The 23,575-nt window shown below is 35.3% G+C and overlaps 1 protein-coding gene across 12 annotated transcripts in view; it reads left to right on the top strand.

The window, feature by feature from the left end:
* Positions 1-23,575, top strand: part of Birc6 (baculoviral IAP repeat containing 6) — a 184,665-nt gene that overhangs the window by 82,774 nt on the left and 78,316 nt on the right. For 7 of the 12 annotated variants that reach the window (XR_009584594.1, XM_060364450.1, XM_060364471.1 and 4 more), the window contains 16 exons: positions 41-140; positions 2,202-2,416; positions 2,557-2,765; positions 3,177-3,523; positions 4,575-4,794; positions 5,314-5,447; positions 7,629-7,766; positions 9,738-9,865; positions 13,703-13,834; positions 15,136-15,351; positions 16,067-16,250; positions 16,588-16,743; positions 18,307-18,440; positions 20,101-20,254; positions 21,853-21,969; positions 23,381-23,535. Coding sequence is in view for 11 of the 12 variants with exons in the window: in XM_060364450.1 (XP_060220433.1) it covers positions 41-140; positions 2,202-2,416; positions 2,557-2,765; positions 3,177-3,523; positions 4,575-4,794; positions 5,314-5,447; positions 7,629-7,766; positions 9,738-9,865; positions 13,703-13,834; positions 15,136-15,351; positions 16,067-16,250; positions 16,588-16,743; positions 18,307-18,440; positions 20,101-20,254; positions 21,853-21,969; positions 23,381-23,535 (2,739 nt within the window). In the remaining variant the exon portion in view is untranslated. The remainder of the gene's footprint in view (positions 1-40; positions 141-2,201; positions 2,417-2,556; positions 2,766-3,176; positions 3,524-4,574; positions 4,795-5,313; positions 5,448-7,628; positions 7,767-9,737; positions 9,866-13,702; positions 13,835-15,135; positions 15,352-16,066; positions 16,251-16,587; positions 16,744-18,306; positions 18,441-20,100; positions 20,255-21,852; positions 21,970-23,380; positions 23,536-23,575) is intronic. The other 5 variants (XM_060364456.1, XM_060364460.1, XM_060364443.1 and 2 more) reach the window with 3 other exon arrangements.

Genomic DNA, 23,575 nt, shown 5'->3' with positions numbered 1-23,575 from the left:
CAAGATTATCAGTACAGAGTTATATTGTTTTGTTTTCTAGAATCCACTTGGTTCTGGTCTAGCCCTTGCAATTTCTCATGCCTCACATTTTCTTCAGCCTCCACCTCACCAGTCCATTATTATAGAACGAATGCATTCAGGTAATCTTTATATTTATAAAATTATTATTATTATTATTGTTTTGCCTAGTCTGTTGTCCCTTTTCTGACTTATTGCAAATAAATCACATTTGCTATCAAGTAAGTGCATTTTACCAAGAATAAGAAGGACAGAAGGTATAGGTTGTATGGGTTGGCTAGTTCTGTGGAAACAGATTAGTCTGTAAGTCTTGCCTATTGAAATATGAATGATACAAATATTCTGCTTAAATTGTAGTTGCTCAGTTACCATTATACTAGTAATTAGGTGATTAAGCATTATCCTAACACTAGCATACCTGCATTTGTGTCATGTAGTATTGCAGAAATCTACAATTGGGATGGCTGCATGCATACTCACAAATAAATTTTAGCCACTTTAAACTTCTCCTAGCATTTAGGTCTATACTACAGCAACAGCAAAAGTTTGAAATATACTTAGGAGGAAAATGGATACAGCTAAATCTGTGTTTTTCATTATAGGATCAATTGAATTTGCTTTAGAAGAGAGAGTTTAAAACTTAGAAAAGTCTCTGTACATTTAATTATGAATTGGTAGCAGTATTAGTGCTGATGGCATGTGAAGGGAAAATTTGTTGCTCTTTATGTGAATAGTTGTTTATATTGTAGTTTGGTTTTAACCCACGTAGACAATTGAATCATATGAGCTCCTGAGGAAGTGAACTATGGTTTTATTTATCGTTTAGGAAAGTATTGGAAATTGCCTTGTTTTCTTCTATCATAGTTCTATTAAAAACAACACTTCTTAAAACATTTAGTTGGTTTTTTTCTCTGCAAAGTGTAGATGGTAGAGTTTGCTAAACTGCCCCTCATACCAGTTTAATGAAAAAGAATTGTTACCATTAATGGTTTTCATTTCACTAATAGATTTTTGTTATTGTTGTTGTGCAAACAAAAAAAACACCAAAAATGCAAGTCTGTTCTCAACTTTTCTGATAGGATGCTGTATTCCTTCTGGGGCAGCCACAGCCTCTGGAGAGCTTTTTTGAAGCAATTTTAATTGATTTTTCATTTGTGTGTGTGTGTGTGTGTGTGTGTGTGTGTGTGTGCGCGCGCGCGCGCATGCATAAGCTTGTGAATGGATGTGTTTATGTATACCATAAGTGTGCTGGTGCTTGTGGGAACCAGAGGAAGTCCAGTCCCATGTAACTGGAGTTACAGGCAGTTGTGAGTCACTTGATATGGGTGTTTGGAACTGAACCTGCAACCTGTACAGAGCAGTATATACTCTTAACTGCTGAGCCACCTCTAGCCCCTTGCACATTTAAGTTAATAAAAATAATTTTTTTTAATTATTTAAAAAGTGTGTGTCTGTCTTGTGTTTCTGTATGCATGCTTTTGTGCACATGAGTGCAGGTGTCCAAAGAGTACAAGAACGTTGGATTTTCTTGGAACCAGGGTTATAGTTGGTTGTGAGCCAGCAGCCTGATGCAGGTGCTGGGACTCAAACCTGGTTTTGGGAAGAGTGGCATGAACTCTCAACTGCAGAGTCTTGCTTTTTAATGGTAGCATTACAGTGTAATTCCAGCCATGCTTTCCTATATATACTAGACCCAGTATATTAGACCTACCTTAGAAGTTAGCAAGACTTTTAGAAGTGAAGGCACATAACACATGTTGGTATATCCAGTCTATCTAGTGGTGAAATTAAGACAAAAAATATTCAGTGTTGGAATAAAAGGACAAATTGGTATTTTATAGGTTTACCTCCTAATTCATTTACTGATTTTGTAATATTTGAAATAATGACTTTCATTCTGTAGTTGACTGTTCTCATGTTAAAAGTCTTAAAATTTTTTACTTTAGGCTTTTAAAACTAGTAGAGTTTTGGGCAAGGGATCAAATCTCAAGCCTTGACACACTAAGCAAATTAGAAAATTTATAAATAAATTTTGATAAGGCTGCTTAGCTCGTTCTCTTATTTATAGTTTAATAACTTGATACTTTTTATCTTAAGAAGAATTCTTTATTATTATTTTTGATTATAATATATATTTGGTTATTTGATCCATTTTTGATCGAACACTACTCTTTCCTTTACAGGAGCCAGAAGATTTGTGACCCTGGATTTTGGAAGACCTATCCTGTTGACAGATGTACTGATTCCCACTTGTGGAGACTTGGCCTCCTTATCAATTGACATATGGACACTAGGAGAAGAAGTGGATGGAAGGCGTTTGGTAGTGGCAACTGATATAAGTACCCATTCACTAATTCTTCATGACTTAATACCACCACCTGTGTGCAGATTCATGAAGGTAAAGAACTATATGTTTTCCATGTTTCTTAGTAATACTTCGACATATTGTTAAAGTGTTTATCTGTGTCTTTGAAAATACATAGCTCAGATTTTAAAATTTTATCACATGTGTATGCAAACTTTAATTTTTTCTTTTAGATAACTGTCATTGGACGTTATGGAAGCACAAATGCTAGAGCGAAAATCCCTTTAGGATTTTATTATGGCCATACCTATATCTTGCCTTGGGAAAGTGAACTGAAGCTGATGCATGATCCTTTAAGAGGCGAAGGAGAATCTGCCAGTCAGCCAGAAATTGACCAGCATTTAGCAATGATGGTTGCTCTACAAGAAGATATACAGTGCAGGTTAGTGGATTATTGCTCATGTTTTGTTAAATTATTTCTGCCACGGAGCAGAAAGGAAGATGGACATGTGCAGTAGGATTGAAAGCATGAGAATGTTGTTGGCTAATTGGTATTATTTATTAATATTTGTCAACAGTAGGGTCAATATTTGTCAACCTTCTTCTTAAGGTAGGGTCTCTATTCGTTCCTCTGGTTGGCCTGGAAGTGACTGTGTGGACCAGATTATCTTCCAACTCAATGGCTGTCCACCTATGCTTTTAGAGTACTGGGATTGAAGGTGTTTGCCACAATACCTGGCCCAACAATAATTATTCATACTAGTTGTGCTTAATATATTTTAGGAGATGTGCTTTTTAGTGTGTAGATATTAAAGAAGACTGAAGGAGTGACTTCATTTATTTTTACCCTTAGATATAACTTAGCCTGTCATCGTCTGGAAGCTCTTTTGCAGAGTATTGATCTTCCTCCTCTCAACAGTGCGAATAATGCACAGTACTTTTTGCGAAAACCAGACAAAGCAGTTGAGGAAGATAGTAGAGTCTTTTCTGCTTATCAAGATTGTATTCAGCTACAGCTTCAACTAAATCTGGCTCATAATGCAGTACAGAGGCTCAAAGTAGCCATAGGTGCAAGTCGGAAGACATTGAGTGAAATAGCAGTTCCAGAGGACTTGATTCAGACATCGTCCACAGAGCAGTTACGCACCATTGTCAGATACTTACTGGACACCCTGCTCAGCCTTCTTCACTCTTCTAATGGTTTGTATTTGGCTCTGTGTTTTGGGTACATGGTATTACTTTCTGGGAATTTTTTTTTTTTTTTAATGGATGTATGGTACTAGAGATTGAATCGCTAGATTATATGTTATAGGCAAGTATTCTTTACTGATCTGTCTAGACATTTTAATTTGATACCCTGTTTAATGTATTTATGAAATTTTTGTAGATTGACTCATTCATTTTCTCCTTGAAGATTTTTGTTGTTGTTACCATGTTCTGTATTGAATCTAGGGCTTGGCACATGGTAAATGGATGTTTTTTCTACTGACTGCATCCTCATGCCCTTTATTCTAATGTTTGAAGTCTTTTTTTTTTTTTTTTTCCTTTTTCTTTTTGGTTCTTTTGAGATCAGATTTCTCTGTGTAGCTCTGGCTGTAACTTTGTAGACTAGGTTGGTGTCAAACTCAGAAATCTACCTATCTTTTATTCTAATGTTTCTTAAATTAATTTTAATTAATTTCCCAGCTTTGTTGTATTACTGTGTATCAGTGTTTGAGTGACAAAGTATTAAGCATTGCATGAAAGTAGAATAGTGAAAATATGCTGCTCTCGTAAATGAGTGGTGTTTTCTAGCCATGAACTATTTTTGAGTTACTCATTTATGTTATTACTCCCTCTCCTAAGATATCTGATCTTTAGCTGAGTGCAGTAGCACATGCCTTTATTCCCAGCACTCAGTCAGAGGCATGTGTATCTCTGTGAGTTTGAGGCTAGCCTGGACTACAAAGTGAGTCCAGGACAGCCAAGGCTACACAGGAAAACCCTATCTCATAAAACAAAAAAAGATCCATATTCACTTGTAAGGGAATTTTGTTAAACCTGATCCAGAAATAAGAAACAACAATGTATGTGCTATCTCTTCCTACTGCTAAGAATTTTACAGTTAAATTCTATATGAAAGGATAATTCACTAAATATCATATTGTTAGTGGTTGTTTGGGAGGTTAGTGGTTGTGTATATACGTGTACTGGTGTTGGTCTGACACTGAGCACTAAGATAAGTTGTTTATTTGTTTCTTTCTTGTACCAGGGCATTCTGTTCCTGCAGTTTTGCAGAGTACCTTTCATGCCCAGGCCTGTGAAGAACTCTTTAAGCACTTGTGTATCAGTGGAACCCCAAAGATACGGCTGCATACTGGCCTTCTCCTTGTTCAGCTGTGTGGTGGTGAGAGATGGTGGGGCCAGTTTCTTTCTAATGTTCTTCAAGAACTGTATAATTCAGAGCAGCTTCTCATCTTCCCACAAGATCGGTATGTTGGAGATATTGGTGGTGATTATTATAAATGATTTTTAATTCTGGCGTCATTGTCAGAGTTTGAAATTTTGTTTATGTGGACAATAAACATGCAGGAAATGTAAAATAGTTATTCTCACGGTTTGTGGAGTACTAAATGAAGAATGTGAGCTCTAATGTGTAAAATATAATACATATGCTATAGTTTGTTCACCCTCTTTGATTTTTTGGATCAATCTGTGATTTTATAAGTCTTACTATGATTTTTCTTTTAAGACCATGCTATGCCTTATGTATTAAATGTGATTCTTCAGGCTCTTATAGAGTTTGTTTTCTGCTAAGGGGTAGCATTAGGAAATATAACCAATAACTAGAATAGAACCTGATTTTACATCACTGCTCCTGATAGAACTCTTTCTTACTAACTTACTAATGAATAGTTTTTAAGAAGCACACAGTTTATAATAATTCCTATGTGAACCTATTTTAAAGTAGAACAATTCGCAGTGATCATTTTCTGTGTGTCTGTTTTTAGGGTCTTTATGTTACTTTCCTGCATTGGTCAGCGATCCCTTAGTAACAGTGGAGTATTGGAAAGCTTACTTAACCTCTTGGATAATTTATTGTCACCTCTTCAACCAGAATTAACCATGCACAGAAGGACAGAAGGTATTACATAAAGTGACTGTTTTTAGTAACTCTTAACTACTGTTTGTATGAAATATTTCTGATATACTTACTGTAATATAATACAGTACATATTATCATATTTGTGATGTAGGCTTTTTAGAATGAATAGCTTTCTTGTGGTTGATTGCCAAATATTCTTTTTAACTCATTATTTGAGGTGTGAATTTGCCTATTTTGTGGTTGGTTTGTTTTTGAGACAGGGTCTTTATAGGCCTGTCTGCCCTGAAATTTGATATGTAGGCAGGATTGCCTTGAAGTCAGAGATTCTTTTTCTGCCTCTCGAGGGCTGTGATTCAAGTTGAGCACCATCATGCCCAACCTTTTTTTTTTTTTTTTTTTGGTATTTTTGAGACAGAATTGCTCAGTGGACCCTTGGCTGTCAGACTCTAGCAGATAGGCTTCCTTCCTCTCCCCTCCCTTCCCCTCCTCTCCCCGTTCCCCCTCCTCTGTCCGTTTCTTTTTTTTTTTTTTCTCATTAGTTACATTTTGTTAATTCTGTATCCCAGCTGTATCCCTCATTCCCTCCCCAATCCCACCCTCCCTCCCTCATCTCCTCCCTGCCCCTTTCCAAGTCCACTGATAGGGGAGGACCTCCTCCCCTTTCATATGACTCCGTTTTGTCAGGTAGTTTCAGGACTGGCTGCAAAGTCCTCCTTTGTGTCCTAACAGTACTGCTCCTCTCTTGGGAGGTGGGGAGGTCAAAGAGCCAGTCATTGAGTTCATGTTAGAAATAGTCCTTGTTCCCCTTACTATGGGAAACCAATTGATTACTGAGCTATCACGGGTCACATCCGAGCAGAGGTTCTATCTCTCATGGTCTTTGGTTGAGTGTCCATCTCAGAAAAGACCCTGTGCCCAGATATGTTTGGTCCTTGTGGAGCTCCTATCCTTTCCACCTCAAACTCCGCTTCTTTCATATGATTCCCTGCACTCTGCCGAGGGTTTGGTTATGAGTCTTAGTATGTACTTTGGAACACTGCTAAGTAGAGTCTTTCTGATGCTTTCTGCCGTAGACTCCTGTCATACGTTCAATGCATATCCCATTTGTCTTTCTAAGTGAGCATTGCTCATCATACCCCGTGTCTGCTTTCTTGAGATTTCACCTTACACCCATCAGAATGGCCAAGATCAAAAACTGAAGTGACAACACATGCTGCAGAGGTTGTAGAGAAAGGGGAACCCTCCTCCATTGCCTGTGGGAAAGTAAACTGGTACAACCACTTTGGAAGTCAATCTGGCGCTTTCTCAGACAATTAGGAATAGTGCTTCCTCAAGACCCAGCTATACCACTGCTAGGCATATACCCAAAATTTGCTCAAGTACACAATAAGGACATTTGCTCAACCATGTTTGTAGCAGCTTTATTTGTAATAGCCAGAACCTGGAAACAACCCAGATGTCCATCAACGGAGGAATGGGTACAGAAATTGTGGTATTTTTACACAATGGGATACTACTCAGCAATCAAAAATGAGGAAATCATGAAATTTGCAGGCAAATGGTGGGATCTAGAAAAGATCATTCTGAGCGAAGTATCCCAGAAGGAGAAAGACAAACATGGAAAATACTCGCTTATATAGACCTAAAAGATATGATAAACATAATGAAATCTATACACCTAAAAACATAATGAAATCTAAACACCTAAAGAAGATAATCAAGAAAGCAGACACGGGTATGATGATCAATCCTCTGTCCGTTTCTTTCCTCTCTTCTTTCTGTTATTATGTAGATCTGGCTTGTGTGGAACTCATTATGCATCCCAGGATGCCTTGAACTTACAGAGATCCACCTGCCTCTGCCTCCCGAATGGTGAATGTAGACATTTTTGTAATCTTTTACCCTCATCATATGTTTGAGAATTAAAGCACATTTCTCTTCTGGCCAATGATAGGGTTCATTTGAGTATGAAATAAGCAGTAGAACATAGTTTGTTAGTGTGAATTATATGGTGTGGTATTTATTTTATTTTAGTTTCTATACCTTGTGTCCTATACCTTGTTTTGTATTCTATTCTTTATTATCATTGTTTTGTATCCTAAACTAGACCATGAGTGTCTAGTTTTAAGATATATTATTTTGGTGTTCTTTATTTGTAAGATGTTTTCTCATTTTTCCTTAGGATTCACATTTGCTTGAATTTTCACCTTTTTCCTCTAGGAGTCCTAGACATTCCCATGATCAGTTGGGTTGTTATGCTGGTGTCCAGGTTACTGGATTATGTTGCCACTGTTGAAGATGAAGCAGCAGCTGCAAAGAAACCTTTGAATGGTAAAGACAGGGAGAGGTTTCTGACAGGTATCAGAAGTTTATAATAATGTGTTGGTGGGGATTTTCAATGACTCTACATTTGTTCCTGATCTGGCTAGTATCCTGGAGATAACAGATGTATGTACTTTATGTAAAATATGAGTTAATCTGCTGAAAGATAGAATTTATATTTGCTGGACAAACTCCTTTTTCTGGATGTGTATTTTTTCCCCCCCAAGACAGGGTTTCTCTGTGTATCTCTAGCTGTCCTAGGATTTGCTGTATATACCAGGCTGGCCTTGAACTCAAAGATCCACCTGCCTCTGCCTACTAAGTTCTGCCACCACCACCTATCCTTTTTTATGAGCTTATGTTTTGTTTTGTTGGTGGGATGTGAATTTTAATTAGTCAGTATATCTGTATTTTTCACATTCTGCACCCATACTACTTTATAAGAAGTAGAAACGAGTTTATATGGAAAGGGAATTTGTGGAGGATTATAATTTTTGTTTATTATTATTATTATTATTTTTCTCACAGAGATCCACATGCTTCCCTATGCCTTCATGGGTGCTGGGATTACTAGCGTGTGCTATCATGCATGCGTTTTTGTTTATTTTTGAGATTGTATTTTAATTACAATTCTCCCTTTCCTTCCCCTCTCTATTAAAAATTTATTCTAATGTAGTATGCCATTCTTCTTAACCACGATTCAGTTCAGTTCAGTTCTTTTAATTAGCTAAAATTGTTCTTTATACTTACATTTGGATATTCCTATGGTTATTATTTTTTATTTTTTAGTAGGTTTGGAGGACAAAGCAGTTTACAATTGGAAGAAAATCAGACATCTAAAATCAAGTGAAATTTACATGTATTATAATTTAAAATTTTTATAATAAAATAGTTGAGGCAGTTGAACCGAATGTCAAAACCTAAACAGAAAAAGTACATATTAGTAGCTTTTGGACAATGAACGAGAATTTTCAGATGCAGCGAGTTTGTCTTATGTTGGTGTTAAAAAAAAAAAATGTCTGTGCATGATTCTGTTTCCTCAGTTACAGGATAAAGTGTTAAACAATAGTATTGAGTTAAATGTAACTACAATTTAAAGTTGTACGCAATAAGTTGTATTGGAAGTCTTAATGTTAATTTTTATTGTTTGGTGTTAGAGAGGAAGAGTGATGAGAGGACATTTTCAGTAATTGATGATTTTGAACTAAGTTTTAATTAATGAGTGTCAAAAATAGAAAAACATTTTTAAATTATAAATAAAGTAATCAAAAGAGGGGATTTGTATCGGGGTACACCTGTAATTCTGGGTGTTGGGAAGGCACTGATTGCCTTCTGAGTTACAGCTAGCTAGAGCTGTATACATAGTGAGACCCTATCTCAAAAATAACAACAACAAAGAGGATCAGAGGAAGACAGTGTGTGCTTTTAGGCAAGACTGAATGAAAGAGCAGTGCAGAATAGTATGGACATGTTATAAAACACAAGGTAAATGTAGTTATGCAGCCTGGCTTTTGAATGCTTAAACCCATTTTGTCAGTTATTAATCTGAATAGCTTTTTTTGCCAAAGTGTTTCTCTGTGTAGCCCTCGCTGTTCTGGCTTTGTAGATAGCCTGTGCTTGAATTCAGGGAGCTGCCTGCCTCTGCTGTGATTAAAGGTATGGGCTACTGTTGCCCAGGAATCTTTTTTTTTTTTTTTTCTCCCTTGAGACAGGGTTTCTCTGTGTAGCTTTCACTGTCCTGGACTAACTTTGTGGACCAGGCTGTCCTCAAACTCACAGAGATCCGCCTGCCTCTGCCTGGCTTCTGATGAATCTTAAGCATTATGACAAAGTGTTTGGGAGGCTCAAGAAGAGATTGGATGCAAAGCTCGTTTGTTTAACCTTCAGAGAGCTGTCTTATCTTTGAAACTTTGTCTTGGTTGGCATATTGTTGTTTTGTTATTATTGTATGGAAATTTCTTCAAAGTCAGGTTAAACAGAAATACTAATAAAAACTTTTCTTTTCAGGTAACCAGTGGAGTTTTATTAACAATAATCTGCATACTCAGAGCTTAAATCGAGCCTCCAAGGGAGGCAGTAGCCTTGATAGATTATATTCCAGAAAAATCAGAAAGCAGCTCGTTCATCATAAGCAGGTAATGGTCAGTAACTCTGTTTTAGTTTTGAGACTGTCATTTGGTATTACCCATTGACCTTAGACATTTAGCACGTTGCCTGTGTTGTTGGTTTACCCATTTGTAAAATGACAAAAATACCTACTTTACTTAGTTTTGATTTTTTTTAAATTTCTGGGTTTTCTGATACTACTATTGAAGGGAATTGTTACGCTTGCTTAAAGGGTTTCTTGAGTTAGTTTTCCTTACTCTGGCTTTCTTTCTATGCTGTTCCTTACCATGTGTTTTTTCGTACACACCCAGTAGTAGTTACCTCTAAATTCCTATTGGCTTCCATTTGACTTTTGGCTGAAGTTGTTATCTGTCCCTCTAACTTTTAGATTTTAATTTCTTGAATATTAGATAGTATTGAATTTAATATTGCGGGACAACCTGTACTCATTTTCTCCTCCAGGATTTCTGGATGTGCTAAGTTAATTTTTTTTCTTTTTTAAATTGCTAATTACATACTTTTCGTCTTTTGCTTAGATAAACGGACATATTTTTCTGACATTTGTACATTACCAGTTTTTCAAAGAGGCCTACTATGGTTACTAAGCTGCATGTCAATGCAAGAGTTCCCAGAGTGTTCAGATTCTTTGTTTCATTAATTTCTTCTGTTTTTTTCATACATAATGTTGTATTTTAATGCTTTTAGGTTTGTACACTGTAGTGTGTGTAACTATTTAAGTAAAATATTGGCAGGGAGGTATATAGTGTATTTTATATTTCATCTAGCCTCTTTTCCTCTTAACTAAGTGGAATATATCAGTACTTTGCTTTGCAGATTTTGCTTTTTACTTTTTCTGTATTCATGTGTTTTGCCTAAATAATGAGTGTCTGGTAACCCAGAGAGGCCAGAAGATACCGATATCATGTCTCCTAGAACTGCATTACAGATGGTTGTGAGATGCTATGTGGGCGCTGGGAACTGAACCCAGGTCCTATGAAAGAGCAGCAAACTGCTGAGCCAACTTTCTAGCCATAGTACATTATTTATTATTATTATTATTATTATTATTATTATTATTATTATCTAGCTTCTGGTTCAATCTTTATTCTAAAAACCATTTAAACATTTTCAAGATGATTAACCTTGTACTTTTTATAGATTAATTTTTCAGTTTTTTTAAAAATATAAACAGAATGCACAGACACACACTTTTGTTCTTTTCTCCTTTTTGTGCTCACTTGTACATAAAAACTTTTTTTCATAGGTAGTCAGATATTAAGAGTATGATTCTATTACATGAAATCCTATGTGTGAATCTGGTATTTACAAAGAGGCTACATAATCCCTCCAGAGTCAGCATGTGAACATTGTTTACCATATCTTTTTTATCTGAAGATTTGCACTTATAGCTAGGTCCCTTTTTTTTGATACAGTAGGCATTTATAATAAGTTTTTTGAAAAATGTTTCCTCCTTCTTGGTGCGGTTCAGTAGTGGAGTATATGCACAAGATATTCTAGGTATTACACTTGATTTCCAAAAAGGAAATACTTCTTTCTCTTTCTCCCAGAGAAAGTTAGTTTTCTCAAAGTATAAAGTATATCCTTGATTGCCAGTTAGAATATACTTTGTTTTATCTAGTATTCTAGTTTGTATATACTGCATATGTGCCTGAGAGTCAGGAAGAAGGCGTTGGATACCTTGGAACTTGATTGTGAGTAGCTATGTGGGTGCTGGGAACTGAACTTGGACTCTCTGAAAGAGCAGGAAGTGATCCTAATACTGAGCTATTTCTTAATTCAGTTTACTATTCAAAAAAAATTTTATTCTGGATGCTTGGGTTGGCAGTTTAAAGGAGTACTTGCTGCTTTTGCAGAGGACCTTGGTTTTATTGGTGAACAATTCAAAACTCCAGTTCCTAGGTACCCACACCCTTTCACCCCCAAGATTGGGTTTCTCTGTGCAACAGTCCTGAGTGTCCTGGAACTCACTCTGTAGAGCAGGCTGGCTCTGAACCCTCAGAGATCCGCCTGCCTCTGCCTCCTGAGTGCCGGAGAGCTCCTCTTCTGACTCATTAAGCCTCATACACTCTTGTAAGGAAAATATTCATACATATATAAAATAAATAAAGTTTAAAAAAATGTGTGGTTTTAGTTGAACTGAAATTTAGTTTGGAAATCCATGGATCTGTGGTATGGAAAGCCTTGGGACCTGTTGTTAATAGGTATTTTTGGCACTAACTTGTTTGTTTTTTTTTCATGTATTAACCACTCCTCCCTCTATTCCCTCAGTTATGAGCTAATTTGATAATTTCCAGGCAACAATGCGAAGTGCCTTTCTCTTTTTCTTCTAAAGATTTATTTACTTAGCCCTTCTTTGTGCTTGTGCTAGGTTTTAGAACCTGGGATTTGCATGTTGGGCAACTCAGTATGACGATTTTAAATTTGTCAACTCCTGCTAGGTGTGGTGGCGCACACCTGTAATCCTGGCATTCAGGGTGGCAGCGGCAGGTGGATCTCTGTATAAGTTTGAGGTCAGCCTGCTCTACAAAGCAAATCCAGGACAGCCCCGGGCTACACAGAGAAACCCTGTCTTGAAAAACAAAACAAGTCATTCCTTCTGCCTCTGCTTCTTGAGTAGCTGGGATTGCAAGCCCGTGCCACCACCGCTGTCTTGTGTTTAAGAGCTCCAGTTAGTTTAACTACTTCTAATTTGTATCATCACAAGTTTAGCTGTCATTTAAAGTTTCCATGTAAAACTCGCTTGACAACTTTGTGAAACGCCTTCATTTGCTTGTTTTTGAAGGTGAATATTTGGTTGTCAAAACTGAAAACTTACAGAAGTGGTTGGTGTGGGCGATTAGCATTGCTGCTGCATCTCGTAACTATAGCACTGCAACAGTTTTGTTAGGATTGTGCTGTGATTTGTCAGGGGGTATTTTTTTTGTAGGAAATAAACTTTTAAAAGTACGTGTGGTGACTGGACATCAGGTTGTCACTTTAGTCACAAATACTTTGGAAGCAACATGTATTTCAATAAGAATTAAATTGTAATTGAAAATAAATTAATAGTTCTGTTTTCTTTTTGTTATATTTACTACATTAGTTGTAAACATTTTGAGATCATTTTTTGAAACTAAATTGTAATTATTATGTTATGATATATCAGTATGATAGCTATGTTTTATCACTTACGATAAGCTATATTTTGAAGAATGTCATCATGTGGGGAACTTGAATAAAATGTACAAAAGATCCCTATTATTTCTTAAAGCTAGATAGATAAGTCTGAATTAAAATAGAAAACATTGTGGATCTTATGAAATGCCATAGGGGTAAAAGTACTTGGCTGCAAAAGCATGATTTCTTTAGTTCAAAACCTGGAACTCAGTTTAAAGGGTTGGCAGAGAACTGACTCCACTACATTGTCCTCTGACCTCTGCACAGGTGACACACACACACACACACACACACACACACACACACACTAAAAGAAATATTTAAAGAGGCTATAAAAAACTATTAAGAAAGACATACTGAGACACACTAAAAATATTTACTACTACAAAATGAAATGCCCATAAAAGCAAAGCTAAAAATTCTTCAGTAAAAAAATATTTTCCCTTCATTTAAAATAGTTATGTTCTACTATTGGAAAAAGAAATCAGCTTGTTTTCTAAGTACCTCTTTTTTCTCATGGGTAAGTAACTTAAGTTTTAGTAATGAATGGAAAGATATTTTATTTAATAAAAAAATTAAATTTTATTGCTAAATTATTTGAAATGTGAATTCTGAGAGATATATAGTAATTTAATTTTTGTTCTTAATGTTGATATTTTTAAGATTAAGTTGTTTATTTGTATTTTAAGCAACTTAACATACTAAAGGCAAAACAGAAGGCTTTGGTGGAACAAATGGAAAAAGAAAAAATACAGAGTAACAAAGGCTCATCATATAAACTACTAGTAGAGCAAGCAAAACTAAAGCAGGCAACCTCCAAGGTAAGATCTGTACCTTTCAATGTAATCATAGATTTTTAATAATAATTGTGAAACCAAATAACATGTTGTTCTCATCAACATTCAAAATCAAAGTACTCAGCATTATTGAGGGAAAAGTTTTGTTGCCTTCACGGCCTAGTACATAATCTTCAAAGTGGATTTGAGTCATTAAGTTGTAGATGAATTAATGTGCACTTTTATGGATTGGTCATTTGACATTGATAGTTCTATTATTTTTATGGTAAAATAAAAGGAATTATAAGTACGCTGTCATTATTTTAAAGAGGAGTGATATGTAAAATACTTGTCATTTCTTTTTTCTTCAGTTATGATATGTAAAGATTTAGATTTGGAATTAAAATTTCTTTATATCCCGTGGTACAATTGACTCAAAAACTTCCATGTCTGAATTAAGTTCTAGTGATTTTTTAAAAAATATAATTAAATTTTTTTCTCATGGTAGTGTTTGCCTATAATCTTAATATTTATATTTAGTAGGCTGTAGGATTACAAGAAGCAAGACTATTCTCTCAAAAATAGAGAAAACGAAAACACCCATTCAATTTGTATTCATTATTCCATTTTTACATAGCACCTAAGTGACGTTGAATTTTAAGTTCTGAATTTTGTATTTATAAATTATACTTTTCTAGATTTTGAAATAATTTGAAGTGACTATTTCTATCCATTTTGTATAAGTTCATTGTATGTTTTGGTAATATTTGTATTAAATATTAGATTTAATCTCTTTTACATCCTCTATGCAATTCTATTGTATATCATGTACTTTAAATAGGAGATAACTCATGCCATTCAATATAGATAGCTTTTAATTTTAAGTTTTAGCCAAGTGTGATATCTCATGCCTATAATCCCAACAATCTGGGAGATAAAGGCAGAAAGATCAAAAGTTCAGGGCAACTTTAGAGTTAGCCTGGTCCCAAGAGACAGTTGTTTTAAAGAACACACTCCCCTCTCCCATTTTTTCTTGGAAGTTTATGGTATAAATGAAAATTTTGTGCATTAAAAATTGTATGTAGCTGGGCTTGGTGGTGCACACCTTTAATCCCAGCACTAGGCAGAGGCAGATAGATCTTTGTGAGTTCCAGACCAGCCTGGTCTACAAAGCAAGTCTAGGACAGCCAAGTCAACACAGAGAAAACCTGTCTTGAAAAAAAAATTGTATGTTAGATAGTTCATCTTACAAGAGTGAGTGAGTGAGTGTGTGTGTGTCTGTGTGTATACTAAGACGTTTCCATTAAATAAACATTGTTCTAAGTCATGTATATTTCTGTGTGCAGCATTTTAAGGATTTGATTCGTTTACGCCGGACGGCAGAATGGTCTCGTTCCAGTTTAGACACTGAAGTTACAACAACAAAAGAAAGCCCCGAGATAGAACCTCTTCCATTTACTCTGGCCCATGAGCGTTGTATCTCAGTAGTGCAAAAGCTTGTACTATTTCTTCTTTCCATGGATTTCACATGCCATGCAGACCTCTTATTATTTGTCTGCAAGGTAAGTAAACTGTTTTGGTTTGATAGTGACTAAGGAGTAGTTTTCTTTTTTCTGCTTTGTGTATTTTCCTTGTCTTTTTGTGCCTTGAAAGATTTAAAAAGTTCATTTTACTCATTTTCTGATAAAACCAGATGCAATTTTTTGTTTGTTTAAAATTTGAGGGTTTGGTGCTAGCTGTAGTGATATACACCTATAATCCTGTCACTCAGAGAAGCAGAGGAAGGTGGAATTCTCTGTGTTCAAGGCCAGCCTGGTCTACAAAGTGAGTCCAGGACAGCCAAGGCTACACAGAGAAACCCTGTCTCATAATACCCAAAAAAAAAAAAGAGGGTTTGAAATGTAGATAATTTGGGAAGTGCCTTTCATTAATGTTTTATAAATTTATTTAGGAAATATATAAACATAAATGAGATTAATGAATAACTTTGAATGCCATGATTACTTTCCTGCAACACATTGCTTAATTGTAAATATTCACCCATATTTAAAACCAGCCACAAAATATGGCCCTGGTGGCTCAATCTTTTAATCTCACCACTCAACATGGCAGAGGCAAGGATACAATATGTAATGCATAAGTTTTGTTGTTTTTATTTGATTTTAAGTAGTTTGATAGAAAAGGTTAACACCTGCTTTGAAAACTGTCTCGTCAGTGTTTGTTCTTATTTGTTAATTTAAATGGTATTTAAGCACGTGATTTCATAATGTTTTTCAGGTTCTTGCACGCATTGCAAATGCAACAAGGCCAACTATTCATCTGTGTGAGATTGTGAACGAGCCACAGCTGGAAAGACTGCTGTTGCTGTTGGTTGGCACTGACTTCAATAGAGGAGACATCTCTTGGGGTGGTGCTTGGGCTCAGTACTCCTTAACCTGTATGCTGCAGGACATTCTAGCAGGTTTGTCAGATGCAGCTTTCCTATGTGTCAGGATTAGCTCATCATTGCTCAAGTCATGTCTAAAGAAGATTGTAAGAGAATCCCTAAATGCAGAAATGTTTCAGTAGCAACCATTTAAATTACTTTGTTTGACAGTCGGAACAGTGGTTTTAGAAAGATGCTCAGAGACTACAGTGCACAGGTAGATAAGCCCCTGTTTGATTATTACCACCAATGTTGTGCTTCCTGGTTCTTCTGTGACCTAGAGAACCACTGTGTTAGCTTCTCCATATGTTGCATACAGGTAATAAACACATATAAATTATTAAAGTGGTTAGGACTGTGTCCTCCAATACAGGAGAATTGTTGGCTCCGGTAGCAGTAGAAGCAATGGAAGAAGGCACAGTGAGTGATGATGTAGGAGCAACAGCTGGTGACTCTGATGACTCCCTTCCACAGTCTTCTGTTCAGTTGCTGGAAACCATAGATGAACCTTTAACACATGATATAGCAGGTGAATTTTAAAAGTATATTTAAAGTAGCCTTTTCTCAGTCTTGTAAATGAAAATAGATTTCATGTTGAGGAATATTAAAGTCATAAAATTGTGTTTTGTGTTTTTCTGTTAGGTCTTTGAAAATAGGACCTTTTTAAAATAAACATGTTTTTCTATTAATTTCATAATATATTAAGTATTTTAATGTAGTATAATTTATATATTTGCTTTCATTTCATAGCATTTCAAATATTTTCATATGTCTCTTTAATATATCACTTTAAAAAGCAATACCCAGACTAAAACAACTTAGAAGGAAATATTTGGGACTAACTAGTGAGTTGGCTCACCAGTTAGGAGCACTTGTTTTGTTCCCATTACATAGTGCCTCACAGCTACCAAATGCAGGGAATCTGACTCCCTCTTCTTACTTATGTTGGCACCAGGAACACACGTGGTATGATACATACATGTAGGCAAAACACTCCTCTTAAAATATCTAAAAATAATAGAAAGGTGTATTTTGCCTTATAAGTTGAAATTTGATCTTATCACTCAGGAAGTTATAGTGACAAGAGCTTGTTAAGCCAATCACATCATATCTGTAATCGGAAAGCAGAAGCGAGTGAATCCCCGTGTGCCGTTCACGTCATCCTTCTCATGCAGTCTAGATCTCCGTACACTAAGGGTGGGTGGGTCTACGTCTCAGTTAAGTCAACAAGAAAATCTCCCACAGGAAAGCCCAGATCATTCTAGATCTCAGGTTAACAGAAGAACATGTAAGTAGAAAACATAGAAACTCAGTGTTGAAGACCTCATTGAGCGCCCCTGTTCTCTAATATGTATTTTTAAAACACACCCTCTTGTCACTTTCAAATAATTGTTTATTAGTCCTAGGTTCCCTCATAGTGTAGTCCTTTGAGCTCATTCCCTCTTCATGTCTCCTACCAAGAGGCTTGTTCTGGACCTGCTAGTAGAATAGGGCTTTGCCATCAGTGTACTCTATTCGCTGCTCATGTTGTATTTTGTAATAACTATGCACCTCTGTTTCTAACCCTTTCTTCATCTAGGAAGGATAGATAAATGAAATACGATCTTTATGTACATATGCGGAAACTGGTAAAGGTTTATGTTTGCTGTGTATTCTGTAAATATATATTCAGTGAAAAGAAGGGATGAAAAAGTAATCACTGCCAGCTATAGAAAACTACTTAAAGATGGAGAAATCTGGGATCAACATAATTTCTAATATATAGTAGATATGATATAAGTAAATAGTCTTAGCTGCATGCTCAATGATACTATGTAGTAAGTGCAACAAAAATATTAATCTATTTTAGGTATCCTAATTACTTTTGAATAGGAAAATTTATGACACTTTAAGAAGAGTAGATAATGTGTTCTTTTCACTATCTGCTGTTGAATGTTTTTATAGTGTTGTAGAGTGATAAATTTGCGTCGTGATTAATACTTAAATGTGAATGTTAGATACTTTAAGGTGTATATGTGTATAATCTATGTAAATTGTTTAGTTCTATAACTTAATATTATCTACCAGTGAAATCTCTTTTACTCATTTGAAGGTACACCTCCTCTGTCTTCTTTGGAAAAAGATAAGGAAATTGACCTTGAACTACTTCAAGATCTAATGGAAGTTGACATCGATCCTTTAGATATTGATTTAGAAAAGGATCCTCTTGCAGCCAAAGTTTTTAAGGTATTTTGTGTTACAATGATTTTATCTTACTTATTTTTCCTAGTAATTATGTGGAAGAGCAAAGATATCTTAGATGTTTTAAATTAAAGCAAGTAAAGAAACTTCTAAGGTAGCTTCTGTAAACTTCTAGTTTTAGTGGTATAAAACTAAAAATCAGTAATAAGAGAAACTATAAAAACTAAAAAAATGCTTGGAGGCTAAACACAGTGTTGAATAAACAGTCATCCAAGAAATCATAGCAGAAATAAATAATAATAAATCAGAGACAAATGATAGTAACAGTGTGCCCTATAAAAACCTCTGCGATATAGCCAAGGCAGTCCTAAGAAGAAAGTTTATGGTAGTAAGTACTCATACTAAAAATATTATAGCCAGGCATTGTTGGCACACTCCTTTAATCCCAGTGCTTAAGAGGTAGAGGCAGGTGGATCTCTGTTGAGTTTTGAGTCCAGCCTAGTCTAAAAGTGAGTCTAGGACAGCCAAGGCTACACAGAGAAACCCTGTATCAAAAAACAAAATGATAACAAAAAAATTGTAGATATCAAATAAATAACATAATGACACATCTCAAGGCTCTCAAAACATAAGTAGCCAATCCTAAACACAGATGGCAAGAGATTAATGATAGACATTAAAGAACAATATACAGAATCAACACGTGTGGGTTCTATAAAAAGGTTAGTAAGTTGCCAAACTCTCAGCTATTCTAACAGAAAGAAAGGGTGAAAGGAAAATTATGCACATTTGCTCCAAAATGTAGCTCATTGTTTAGCATAAATATTGAATTGAAGCTGTAGTAAGTACTTTGTTGTTCTTAAAAGACAAGCAAACAAACAATGGTAAAAGGGCTGGAAAATTGACTGGCAGTTAAGACCATTGGTTGTTACAGAGGACTTGGGCTTGATATCCTGTGCCCAATGTACAATGTACCATTTGTAACTCCAGTTCTACAGTCCTTTTGCTTTCTTCTGGCCTCTGCAGGCACCAGGTGCAAATGGTACACAGACATGTGCCCTGATACACATAATAAATAAAGTTTTCTAACATTCATTTTAATATAATTAAGCATAATAAAAGTTTTAAAAGTACTAATAACAAGAGTGTTTTGATCCTTAGCATTTACATAATGGATATAGATAACCAATTTCTTTACATTGCCTCACACCAAATAAACAAATTTCTAAAAACTAAAGTAAAAATAAAATAATGACAATTTCCTATATAGTACATCTTTTTAAAATTCATAGAGAACCATGAACAGTTATGGTAATAAGAATTCTTAGAAGCCAGCAGATATTAGTTACAGATTACCAGCATTGCACCAGCCACTTGGTGTCTTACCTAATATAATATTCTTGCTGTTGTAATTTCTGTTGTTTTCCCTCCAGTTTTAATGGAGATGCACCTGCAGTACTTTATATAATTACTGCTCTTTGGCTACATTTTATTATTGATAATAGTTACCTTTCAGGTTCTAATCTTAGAAATTATTTTTAAGTTCTTTCAAAAACATGAATAGGTTATTACTGAACCATTTTGTAAATTAATAAAATTCCAACAACTTAGGAATTTAAAAGAATGTTTATTTTGTAGGCTTATACTGTTAAAATACTACAAATATGTATAACTTAGTTAATACTGTTTTGTTTTTTTTTTTAAGCCTATAAGCAGTACATGGTATGACTATTGGGGTGCTGATTATGGTACCTATAATTATAACCCATACATTGGAGGCCTGGGGATGCCTGTAGCAAAGCCAGCATCAAACTCAGAGAAGAACGGATCCCAGACTGTCAGTGTTTCAGTGTCTCAGGGTAAGCTTGCAAAGGAATATTTTAAGGCATATGCTAAAAATGTTATGAATTTGTGTTTTCTTTTGAGTAGTTGAGTTCTGAAAATACAATACCTGAACTTGGGCTCACTGGTGTGCTATCTTTGCCATTCAAAGCTGTTTCTGTCAGCTTGTTTAAAGAGCTTATATTTATTGATGATCTACCCTGATTTCTCTCTCAATGTAAGACTAACCCTAAGCTATTTGATGGTTGTTTAATATGTAAAATGACTATATCATTTTACTTTGTTGTAATTTCTTTTATTTTGAGATTATAATTACATCATTTACTCTTCCCTTCTTCCAAGTCCTCCCATAAATCCCTCTTGCTCTCTTCAAATTGATGGCCTCTGTTTTCATTCATTGTTAACTAAATGCCTATGTATGTATGTATGTATGTATATATGTGTATATACATGTATATTCCTGTGGTATAGGAATACATATATATATGTGTGTATGTATATATATGTGTGTGTGTGTGTGTGTGTGTGTGTGTGTGTGTGTGTGTGTATTCCTAAATAGATAAATATAATAATGTGCTCAAACTGTAGAATGTTACTTGTATGCATGTTTTCAGGCTGTTTGGGCAATCATATTATTGAGACTTTTTGGGTGTAGCCTTTTACATTACTAGGAGACCCTCTGGCTCTTACAGTTTTCCTTCCCACTTTTCCATAATGTATGAGAATATTTTCTTGGTGAATCCATTTGTGTTGTGTGCTTGTGTAGACACATTTTGTGTGTGTGTGTGTGTGTTAGAGACTAACACTGAGAATGTTTCAGAGATGTTTTCATTAAATTTCAACTTAGTTCTCGATTTTCTATTTTAATCAGGTGCTTATAGTTTTTTAATGCCATTTGTTTTCTTTGTAAGCTATAGACATTTTTAATTTTGATAATTTCATATATAGTTATTAAATATATACACTAAGTTACTTTCATTTAATTGAATTTATAAATTATCTCTGATACGAATACTATGACTAAGTGGCTTCAGACTCTGGGGAATATTCGTGATTCTTTGAGCCTTTTCTAGTTCTTGGCAAAGTATGATGCTTCAGCTTCATCACTTCCTGCTTTTGCCTCTATTTGGGGTTAGTCTTTTCTCTTATTAGTACTGTATTTTAAAATTTATCTAAAGAAACCAAGATTTGGATGGTTGTTATCATTGTGTTAGTTACTATATGAGAAAGTTACTATATGAGTATGTGTCTGTACACATTTATCTGTGTCCTTTGTGAGAAACTAAAATTTATTTCTGCATCTGATAGTTCTCTGTTGAGTTGCTTTTGGTTTTCTCCTCTTTTTGTCATGGTAAAGCCATCTCCCATTCTTTAATGTATTTCCTTCCGTTGTCATTTTGTCACTTATTTATTTTTCATATCCCTATACCATTCATTTCCCATCTTTATTCCACTTGCTCGGATATCCTCCCTGGTTTAGTGCTGATAGCGCATGCCAGGATTTTTTTTTTTTTTTGTGAAGACAAAGCCTCATCTGCTTCTTGTGGGGTCAGGTGCTGACACATTCCTGTAGCACATGAGTAACTGATCAGGTGTCTCCTCTTTCATCTTGTAGCTTTGGATGCTCGCCTAGAAGTTGGCCTTGAACAGCAAGCAGAACTTATGTTGAAAATGATGTCTACTCTGGAAGCAGATTCCATTTTACAAGCATTGACAAATACATCTTCTACTTGTGAGTTTGATTAAAATTCAGATTATTGCAGTGCATTGTTTGTTTCCGTAGTTATCTAGGACAAGTTTAAAATTCTTCATCTGTGGTAAATTTACAGCCTTTGTAACTTAGTAGTTTGTTGTGATATGAGACAGTGTATTCACAAGTGGACATTTTAGGGTGCCAAATGTAGTTCCATGTAGAGTAAGTCCAGGAACAAGCATGTTGCTGTTTTTGTGTTATTGCGAGGTTAATAGTATTCTAGGAAATACTATTTAACTCCTTACTTGTATTGTACATCATGACACGGCAGACTTTTTAAATATTAGCATCTTTATTCTGAAATACTGGGTTGGATGGTGTAAGTGAAATGTTAGCCAAAAGGCCTCCAAATTGTATCCCAGAATTGAGCGGCATTACATATTAATTACAGCTGAAGAAAGGTAAGTTTTTGTCTAATGGTCTGAACAGAAACAGGTGCTCTGCCAGATTTGGCAATGCTGATGCTGATGTAACGGCTGGATTGTTTCCTGTCAGGCAAGTACATTTGGAGGAGTGAGTGCCCTGCATACCAAAGACAGACAGTAAGCAGTGGTGCTGTGGAGGAGGAAGGGATAACAGTGACGTTTTTCCTTAGGTAGATATGCCACATCGTTTTCTCCTGGGCTGAGTGAGTAAATTAGAAGTGTTGTGAAAGATCACAAGCTATGAGGAGAACTCAAGATGCATTTTAGCTCGTGAATTTGGGATTACATAAAAAAAAGTTTACAATCTGCATTTATTTCTTGCTATAGAAGGAATAAAAGAAAACCCCTACAGTATTAGAAAAATATCTTGCAGTATCTCCCATCTTATATAGAAAGGACCCTTTTTTATTGAGCCCGGTCCCTCATGACATGAGACAGTGCAATATGCCTCCAAGATCCATTTTGTTATTTGATACTGCTTATTTTTAATTTATTGGAAGCCTTTTGAAAATAATACCTACTTCTGTTACTTTTCTGCACTTGATCACTGCCTTGAACTAGGTGTGTCTCATTTTAGTGGGTATAAGTCAGTGGCTGGAGCACTTTTCTAGAATGCTGTACCTTAAGTTTAACAGCACAGTAAGACAAGAACTGATGTACTTTACATATTGCAGTATTCTAAAAAAGCCTTCTTAGTAATTGGTCAAGATTTTTGTTTCATTAACTTTGGAAAAGTGGTAAAGGTTGCTGCTGTGCATTTGGGAACCTCTTTTTCTTGTCTTCTTCAGTTTATAGTAATTCATTTTTAAAAAAAAAAGAAGAAAAAACCTTTTCCCAAATACTATAGAACCATTGTACAGAATTTAACGTTAATAAAAAGTTTTTAACCTATTCTTGACTGTTAATTAATTCATGTGTGTTCTGAAACCTTGCTTATAAAATTCTAATGTGTTTTTGATTTTCAGTTTCACAATCTCCAACTGGAACAGATGATTCCCTTCTAGGGAGTTTGCAAGCAGCAAACCAGAACAGCCAGCTCATTATTCAGTTATCATCTGTCCCAATGTTAAATGTTTGTTTCAATAAACTTTTTTCCATGCTTCAAGTCCATCATGTTCAGGTAGGACTTTAAAGGAAAAGTAATGTATTTTGACATATTT

The sequence above is a fragment of the Meriones unguiculatus genome, chromosome 1, assembly GCF_030254825.1.
Source record: "Meriones unguiculatus strain TT.TT164.6M chromosome 1, Bangor_MerUng_6.1, whole genome shotgun sequence".
Lineage (NCBI taxonomy): Eukaryota > Metazoa > Chordata > Mammalia > Rodentia > Muridae > Meriones > Meriones unguiculatus.
Note: the sequence above shows the minus strand (reverse complement) of the source record. Positions and strands in the feature narration are given on the sequence as shown.